The sequence below is a fragment of the Triticum dicoccoides genome, chromosome 6B (assembly GCF_002162155.2).
Source record: "Triticum dicoccoides isolate Atlit2015 ecotype Zavitan chromosome 6B, WEW_v2.0, whole genome shotgun sequence".
Lineage (NCBI taxonomy): Eukaryota > Viridiplantae > Streptophyta > Magnoliopsida > Poales > Poaceae > Triticum > Triticum dicoccoides.
Window position 1 is genome coordinate 56,860,663 of NC_041391.1, and position 9,695 is coordinate 56,870,357.

At 47.6% G+C, this 9,695-nt stretch overlaps 1 protein-coding gene across 1 annotated transcript; it reads left to right on the forward strand.

Annotated features, from left to right (window-relative positions):
- Positions 1-269: 269 nt before the first annotated feature.
- On the forward strand, positions 270-3,125 carry LOC119324893 (laccase-15-like). The gene is made up of 6 exons (XM_037598658.1): positions 270-398; positions 502-653; positions 775-1,013; positions 1,111-1,230; positions 1,412-2,455; positions 2,828-3,125. The coding sequence occupies exons 1-6, from the start codon at positions 297-299 to the stop codon at positions 2,962-2,964; spliced, it is 1,794 nt and encodes a 597-aa protein (XP_037454555.1). The 5' UTR covers positions 270-296; the 3' UTR covers positions 2,965-3,125.
- The last annotated feature ends 6,570 nt before the right edge of the window (positions 3,126-9,695 follow it).

Sequence of the window (9,695 nt, forward strand, 5' to 3'; positions counted from 1 at the left end):
TGTACGTTAAAAAGTCAGCAGTAAGAATATAAATTGATATTGATCACTGATTAGGTGTGACATATAAAGGAGATTAACTAAAGGAGTAGCGTTGATCGACCGCCGCCGCCCGTTCAATCTGATTGTCAGGTCAACAATTGCAGACGGCCGTTCAGTTCAGGTGTTTTATCCCCAGCTAGCATCAACTTACCAACTTGCCATAGTTATATATATAAATAGGACATGTGGCAAATCTTCATAAACCGCAAGTAGTTTAGCGACTAGCAGCAGACAGTTGTTACTTGTTCTTGGCTGTCATGGCCAAGTTCACCATGGCGGCCTCCAACCTCTGCATGGTCATTGTTGCCCTGGCTGTGGTTGCGGCAGCTGCCGTCGGCGAGGTCGAGCACACCTTTGTTGTAAGTTGAGACTATATATAGAGCGAGCAATGCGTGACAATCCATCGGTCGATCGATTCATACTTGATTTGTTCCAATATGATACGCCTGATGATATATATAGGTGAGCGAGATGAAGATGACGCACCTGTGCAACGAGACGCTGGTCACCGTGGTGAACGGGCAGCTCCCTGGTCCGGCGATCGAGGTCACCGAGGGAGACTCCGTCGCCGTCCATGTCGTCAACAAGTCTCCCCACAACATAACAATCCATTGGTAATCATCAAATAATGACCAAGTATTTATCCAGTGAACTGCACGCATAACCAAGCAGTACTCGCTAATCTTGTGATTTGCTCATCTTGTTAATCATGTGCTTTGTGATCGATGCATGAAGGCACGGATTGAAGCAGCGGCTCAACTGCTGGGCCGACGGTGTGCCGATGATCACGCAGTGCCCTATCCGGCCAGGCCACAACTTCACGTACCATCTCAACGTCACCGGGCAGGAAGGCACCCTGTGGTGGCACGCTCACGTCTCCTGCCTCCGGGCGAGCCTGCACGGCGCCTTCATCATCCGGCCACGCCACGCCTACCCATTTCCGAAGCCCGACAAGGAGATCCCCATCGTTATAGGTTCTTCGGAGATTATTCATATAGCAAATCAATTTGGCGTCGATAGATGAGATTCTGATCGAGATCGAACCGGTGTGAATGATCTTGATCATGGCAGGTGAGTGGTGGAGCATCAACCTCGCGCAGTTGGGCAAGAACATGGAGGATGGCTACTACGATGACACCTCCAGTGCAACCACGATCAATGGCAAGCTTGGAGATCTCTACAACTGCTCCGGTAATCATCTGTTTTTAGTTAACATGTTATGTATTCTACTGTGAAAAAATCGGAGCATGTCCATGTCTAAAAATCTTACTCTATTTCTCTGATATGGTGAAAAATATTGGACCATTTCCATGTCTAATCTAAAGGTTATTACTGTACTTTATTTATTTCTCTTTTGTTCATCGACGTGAAGGGGTCGTGGAAGATGGCTTGGTGCTGGACGTGGAGCCCGGCAAGACCTACCTGCTCCGCTTCCTCAACGCCGCGCTCTACTCCGAGTACTACGTCAAGATCGCCGGGCACGAGTTCACGGTGGTCGGCGCCGACGCCAACTACGTCCGCCCCTTCACCACGGACGTCGTCGCCATCGGCCCCGGCGAGACGGTGGACGCGCTTGTGGTCGCCGACGCGGTCCCCGGGAAGTACTACATGGTCGCCGTCGGTGGCCAGGCGCCCAAGCCCGACATCCAGATCCCGGAGACCCGGTCGAGAGCGACGGTGCGGTACGCGATCGGCGCCGGCAACGGTGACGAGGCGGCACCGCCGATGGCGCCGGAGATGCCTGACCAGCACGACTTCATGGTGTCCTTCAACTTCCATGGAAACTTGAGCAGCCTGAACCGGCCGGGCTCGCCCTCGCAGCCGGTGCCGACGACTGTTGATGAGAGCCTGTTCGTCGTGCTCCGCATGGGCTCCATCTGCCGACAAGGTCGACTGTCTTGCAAGAGGAGCGGGAGCAAGGAGTCCATCATCGTGGAGACCATGAACAACGTGTCCTTCCAGCTCCCCGCCGCGGCGGCAGCCACGCCGCTGCTGGAGGAGCTCTACTACGACAACCGCCGCAACGGAACGGCCGGCGGCGGCGGCGGCGGGCTTGACCAGCTGTACACGCTGCCGGACAGGCCGGCGAGGCCGTTCAACTACACCGACCGCGCCCTGATCCCGTGGGGCCCCAACGAGGCGTGGCTGGAGCCGACGGAGAAAGCAGCGGTGGCGCGGCGGTTCCGGCATGGCGCGGTGGTGGACATCGTGTTCCAGAACGCGGCCATGATGGACACCGACAACCACCCGATGCACCTGCACGGGCATGACATGTTCGTGCTCGCGCAGGGCCACGACAACTACGACGCGGTGAGGGACGTGGCGAGGTACAATCTCGTGGATCCGCCGCTCAAGAACACGGTGCTTGTCCCCAGGCTAGGCTGGGCTGCCGTCCGCTTCGTGGCCGACAATCCAGGTGCGTACCCAGGGCATGGGTTTCTTTGAGAATTTGGAAACTTTGAAACTACTCCCTCCGTCCGAAAATACTTGTCATCAAAATGGATAAAGAGAGATGTATCTAGAACTAAAATAAGTCTAGATACATCCCCTTTTATCCATTTTGATGACAAGTATTTCCGGACGGAGGGAGTATATAATACTCACTCCGTTCCTAAATAAAAAAACTTATATTTAGGAACGAAGGAAGTATACGAGGGAAACACAGGAAGTCTATAAGAGAGAGAGAGAGAGAATTTTACTCCAATGTGTCTGTCTAGTCATTTGTTTAGAAATGAAGTGTGCAAGTTTTTCCCATGGGGTCTGATGCTTCTCTACATTAATTTTATAGGGGTGTGGTACATGCATTGCCACTACGAGCTTCATGTGTCGATTGGAATGGCGGCTGTGTTCATCGTAGAAGACGGGCCAACATTGGAATCAGCTCTTCCGTCACCGCCTGTAGATTTTCCGAAATGCGACCAATAGTCTAGCAGTGACCGGAGAAAGAGTGACATCTTGGACAATCTCGACATGCAAATATACATGAGAAATTTCATTCTATTATGCTATTTATATTTAATAATTATTTTGCAACGATATGTAATCTAACATAATAAATTATATGTAATTTCAGTTTTAATCTTTTATATTACTTTACATATTCATGTTTCATACAATGAATCACATTAAAATATGGACTACCAATTGATTAACGATTAGTACCACCTCGGATATCAAGTCCTCCTCCAAGAAAGAAAGTTAGATTCCGTGCCTCTCGCCAGCGCCGGCGCAGGTCCGCCTCGTCTTCGGTGGCCCTAGGGCCATGGAGGCGCGGTGGATCCTGGCAAGGGCCGGCGAGAGGGCTTCGTTTTTAGTCCTTTTTTTCAATCTTGTTAGGGTTTGTGTCCTACTCAGGAAGTCAAGACGGCGGCGGCTCCCTGAAGATGGAATAAAGGTCTCCCCGCCTAGCCCCCGTTCCGGCGGTGTGTCTAGCATCGTTGGTGGGCGTGTGGAGGTGTGTCTCCGGCAGATCTATCTTTGGTGGATTTGCTCGGATCTCGTCGTTGTTCGTCTACGTTCGTGTGTCTTCGGTTTGGATCCTTCCGATCTACGTTATTTTTCATCGGCGGCGGTTGCTGTTCTGGGGTGCTGGTCCTACGGGGCCTTAGCACGACGACTTCCCGACTGTCTACTAGAACAAGTTGTGCCCGGCTCCGGCGATGGAGGGGCGATGACGGTGGCGCGCCTTCGGCTCGCTTCGGTGCTTGTAGTCGTCGCTAGGTGGTCTACGAATCTGGATGTAATTTTTATTTCTGGTATTCGTTGTACTATCATGATTGAAGATGAATAGATTGGAAGTTTTTCCGCAAAAAAAAGAATCACATTAAAATATGTTGCAAAATATTCTCACAATAACGCGTGGGGTATCATCTAGTTAACATTATATAGAAACGAGGTTGGGTCTTTTTTTTATAATAATTTATACAAGGAGTAACAGGTTGATTCCATTGGCGCAAGGGTTGCAACTTTGCATTAATTAGTAACAATATGATTCACCTCAGGATAAGGCTGATGTCATTTTAATAATAAATAATGACATGATAATTGGGACCAATTTCCTTTTCTAGTAGATAAGAAATTAGTCTTATACTAGTTGCAAGGTGATGGACCTAGGTGAGGAAACATATAAAAGACAGTTTAAAAACTTTAAAAAAATGAAGACACGTTATTATAATATACCAAAAGAAGCGAAGCAGTCAAAGCTCTGAGTGACAGTGTTGAAGACTGAACGATCAGCTGTGTAAGGTTGGATAACATGGTTGTGCAACGATTAGTTTTTTTTTTTTTGGAACGAACGGGCACAGCTTGCGCCATTTCTATTAATATAGTTGTTGGTGCAATGTTTTGCCCTCTTGTGTTTGGGGTTGTCGACAGAAACAGACATTGACTGATTTGTTTGCTAATGCACACAAAGAGAAATAGTCCATGTAAAACCGAAGAAAATGTTGTCTCCGATATCAAGTTCGAGGAACTTCACCGAAGAAAATTAGCAAGCCGTTTTGCTTTGTTTCTGAAATATTTGCCAGCTGATCCGCCTCATGGTCTCTGCTTCATTCTGTTCATTAAGTGGTCTTCTTGATATTAAGCAATCTTGAATTCTTGATGCCTCATATAACTACTTGTTGAACTAGAGAATTGATTTGACCACTTGATCAATGGTTTTCATAACAGTCAAGTTTCAGCGTGTTTCCTGTATGTGAAGGAAATATGCCCTAGATGCAATAATAAAGTTATTATTTATTTCCTTATATCATGATAAATGTTTATTATTCATGCTAGAATTGTATTAACCGGAAACATAATACATGTTTGAATACATAGACAAACAGAGTGTCACTAGTATGCCTCTACTTAACTAGCTTGTTGATCAAAGATGGTTATGTTTCCTAACCATAGACATGTGTTATCATTTGATTAACGGGATCACATCATTAGAAGAATGATGTGATTGACATGACCCATTCCGTTAGCTTAGCCCACGATCGTTGAGTATATTGCTATTGCTTTCTTCATGACTTATACATGTTCCTATGACTATGAGATTATGCAACTCCCGTTTACCGGAGGAACACTTTGTGTGCTACCAAACGTCACAACGTAACTGGGTGATTATAAAGGAGCTCTACAGATGTCTCCAAAGGTACATGTTGGGTTGGCGTATTTTGAGATTAGGATTTGTCACTCCGATTGTCGGAGAGGTATCTCTGGGCCCTCTCGGTAATGCACATCACTTAAGCCTTGCAAGCATTGCAACTAATGAATTAGTTGTGAGATGATGTATTACGGAACGAGTAAAGAGACTTGCCGGTAACGAGATTGAACTAGGTATTGAGATACCGACGATCGAATCTCGGGCAAGTAACATACCGATGACAAAGGGAACAACTTATGTTGTTATGCGGTCTGACCGATAAAGATCTTCGTAGAATATGTGGGAGCCAATATGAGCATCCAGGTTCCGCTATTGGTTATTGACCGAAGACATGTCTCGGTCATGTCTACATTGTTCTCGAACCCGTAGGGTCCGCACGCTTAACGTTACGATGACAGTTTCATTATGAGTTTATATATTTTGATATACCGAAGGTTGTTCGGAGTCCCGAATATGATCACGAACTTGACGAGGAGTCTCGAAATGGTCGAGACATAAATATCGATATATTGGACGACCATATTTGGACACCGGAAAGATTCCGGGTAAGATTGGGACAATGCCGGATCACCGGGAGGTTATCGGAACCCCCCGGAAGGTATATGGGCCTTATTGGGCCTTAGTGGAAAGGAGCGAGGGAGGGGGCGCCCCCCCCCCCCAAGCCCAATCCGAATTGGGAGGGGGGCCGGGCCCCCCTTTCCTTCCTCCCTCCTTCCTCTTCCTTCCCTCTCCTACTCTTAATAGGAAAAGGGGGAGTCCTACTCCCGGTGGGAGTTGGATTCCCCCCCTTGGGCGCGCCACCCCCCTTGGCCGCCCCCCTCCTCCACTCCTTTATATACGTAGGAGGGGGGCACCCCATAGACAACAATTGATCCCTTGGATCTCTTAGTCGTGTGCGGTGCCCCCCTCCATCATAGTCCACCTCGATAATACTGTAGCGGTGCTTAGGTGAAGCCCTGTGACGGTAGAACATCAAGATCGTCACCACGCCGTCGTGCTGATAGAACTCTTCCCCGACACTTTGCTGGATCGGAGTCCGGGGATCATTATCGAGCTGAACGTGTGCTAGAACTCGGAGGTGCCGTAGTTTCGGTGCTTGATCGGTCGGGCCGTGAAGAAGTACGACTACATCAACCGCGTTATTATAACGCATCCGCTATCAGTCTACGAGGGTACGTGGACAACACTCTCCCCTCTCGTTGCTATGCATCACCATGATCTTGCGTGTGCGTAGGAATTTTTTTGAAATTACTACGTTCCCCAATAGTTTGCACCCTTAGTCGTAGCTTACACTGAGAAGATGCGTATTTTTCTTCGTGCTGGCATGCAAGCTGCACCTGACATGTGGAATACTTTGGAGCACTGCTGACTAAATTAGTTGCTTGCACGTTGCATCATATCCAACTTCCCCATGAAGTATTCTGTTATAGTAATTCCGTTTTCTTCATGCAACTATCTATTGGACGCATCTACCACCGTGCATGGTGGTTGCCTGTGTTGCTGGTTGTAATGCTCGTTGCCACAAGTTTGGCGAACTGGTGATAGCATGTCTGTGTAGGCATAAGTTTTTTGTTTTTTGAGGGTTCGTAGGCACAAGTTTAACTTGGAAAAATGCTTGCTACAGCAGACAGCGACTGGTACGACTATGCACATGTTTAATCTGGCTAGTTCGGTTGGTATCTAGTCTAGAATAAATTATTTTTCCCAGTTTTTGTTTCCTTGTTGGACATGTCATGGTACAAGTGCTGATGATGTTGTTTACTACTCCCGCCATAAAGAAATATAAGACCGTTTAGATCACTACTTTAGTGATCTAAATTCTCTTATATTTCTTTACAAGAGAGGACATGGTACTATTGCTAGCTATATATATGCCTGCTGCTGATTGATGCTCTTGTGGTTAGGATTCTACACCTCGAAGTGATGCTTTTGCATTGCTTTCCTTCCTCTTGCACTTGAAAACTATATGTTATTCCCTTTTCGATTTGACCTCAAAATTTCGGACTCCTCCTATCCATGTGCAATAGTGATGCTTTGGATTTCATCTGTGCAGTAGATGACAAGGGCTTCATGGCCAACCAAGGTGCATGGTGCTTGCAAGCGATGAACGGAGGTTGTTCGACATTGGCTACACAAACCACCACTGTGAGCTCCTCCCTTTGCTATTCTACAACCATGCTCTGTTTCATGGGTCAGTTAGGATTTCGATGCTTTTAGCGTCATGGTCGAGTCCTTGCCGACTATTGTGTCGATGATCAAGTGCTGGTGCTTCATCTAGCTATTTGATTTGTTGCTGCTAATTAGTAGTATTAGAGTGCCGCTGGTTTATTAGGATGTGGCTGAAACCATTGGATGGCCTTCCTGGACATGTTATCCAGAATTAGTACTTGTCCCGTTTTTTGTTTCCTTGCTGGACATGCTATGGTTCAAGTGTCGATGATGTCTAGTAGTAGTTTGCTAGCTATATACCTGCTACTGATTAATGCTCTTTTGGTCTCCCGATTGATGCTCTTTTGGTCTCCTGGAATCATATTATACTATATCTAGTGTTCTTGTGGTTATGTGAAGATGCATCACAAACATCTAGGTCTTTGAAGTTGGCTGGATCTGTTGCTTTATCATATATTTAGTCCATAAATCTACATTTCTATGAGATCGCTTTCAGTATATAATTTTTTGATTGTCCAGGAATAATAGTGACTCTAATGCTGGTAGCCTATGTGTTCACTCTTTTACAGGAGCTCCAGGTCTATGAAATTTGAAGTTTGAAGCCATATAGTATAGCCCTACTTAGCAAAGAGTTGTCTCTTATGTTTGACTATAATAGACTGTAATATTGTAATATTGTAACAGTAGGCATATTGGGGTTGTAATAGACCATGTACAGATTGTAGTAGACTTAGTGTTATTTGATGAGCTACATTTGTACTGTTGGGTCTGAAATATTGATTATGTATGTGATTTGAAAACGTGTGGAATGGAAACCTGACTTGTGGGACCCACTTATGAAAATAATCTGAGCAGTTTTGAAATTTCTAAGTGGGCCCAATGTGTGTGATGATGACAAGTGGGACCCATCTGATTGGTGGGATCAGCTTCAGAATACAATGGCCCAAAAAATGTTAAAAGGCCACGGCCCAGAAATAAATAAAAGGCCGAATTGTTGGTCCAGGCCCAGGTAGCTAACAAAAATTGGCAGGAAAAAATATATAATAAATGGGCTGATTTAATGGGCTTGGCCCATATAGACACCTAATCGGACCGGGCTAATTCTTGTCAATGACCTTTTCATTTGGTCGTGATTTTGCCATGTCAGCTTGCCACGTCGGATCCGACGTGGCCTGGGCAGACAGCTAGTGACCAAAACAAAACAATAGGCATATTTTGGTCATAAACGTCTACGACCTTCTCACAGAGAAGGTCGTTAATTTCAGTTTACGATTGCCAGCTTTTGACCATCTATTTTTGGTCACAAAAAGGTCACAAATGGAAAATAATGACCATTCAGTGACCAATAGTCAAGGTCACAAGTTGACATATTTCTTGTAGTGGCTTTCGCTGCCCCGCTGCGGCTATAAAAGTCGATCTCCCCGTCGGGCAGCTGCCACACATCGCCACACAAAGCAACACACTCCCCCATTCCCACCGACGAGCAATGGACGAGATCGCCCGCATCCGCTTGTCGCTGATGGAGGCGTAACGGAATGAGCCGAGGCACGCTGCCGACAGCCACACGCTGTGGACGATGTACTTTGAGTGCCGCCGCGAAGACCAGATCGCCTCCGCCAACGACGTCATCCCCCACGGACGCCTCAACGCTGATGGGTGGCGCGATTGGTGGGGCGTGCCCGACCGCACCCTCGAGGCCGTCCTCGACCACATCGAGGTCGGCAACACGCCGCGCCTCGAGTACCCGCCGCGGCCGTTCTTCTCTCGCCGACGTGGCAGTTCCTGGACGCTGCGGCGAATGGAGTCGGGGACGTCCTCCTTGTCGGGCTCCGGCTCGCTCTCCTCTGCACTACTAGGGAAAAGCTTATAGGCAGACGCTTACTAGTAGCGAGGGTTTATACCCCTCGCTACTGCTACTTACTAGTAGCGCGGGTTTTAACCCCTCGCTACTACTAAATTGATAGTAGTAGCGCGGGTTTTTAACCCTCGCTACTACTAAGCGGTATCTACCATACCCCCCGAGACATGCCATAGTAGTAGCGAGGGGTATAAACCCACGCTACTACTAAGTTGATAGTAGTAGCGCGGTTTTATACCTCCCGCTACTACTAAGTACGAGGTAAGTGAAGTCGCCATATCCTCGGCCGAATCCCCATCTCCTCCCCCAAATCCCTCCTCTCTTCTGCCACTCTCTCCTCTCACTTTCCACACGATCTCACATGGACCTCTTGCCCATGCGCCCCTCCTCATTCGTGGCGCCGAAAGAGGCCGCCGCCTCGCGCCATCGGTGTCTAGGAGCTCGCCGATCTTCCACCGACGTCTAGGAGGCCGCCGC

Coding starts and splice junctions, on each gene's coding strand:
- LOC119324893 (XM_037598658.1), top strand. CDS start 297: ATGGCCAAGTTCACCATGGCGGCCTCCAACCTCTGCATGGTCATTGTT. Junction 399..501: donor AGGTCGAGCACACCTTTGTT/GTAAGTTGAGAC, acceptor TGATATATATAG/GTGAGCGAGATGAAGATGAC. Junction 1,014..1,110: donor GGAGATCCCCATCGTTATAG/GTTCTTCGGAGA, acceptor TGATCATGGCAG/GTGAGTGGTGGAGCATCAAC.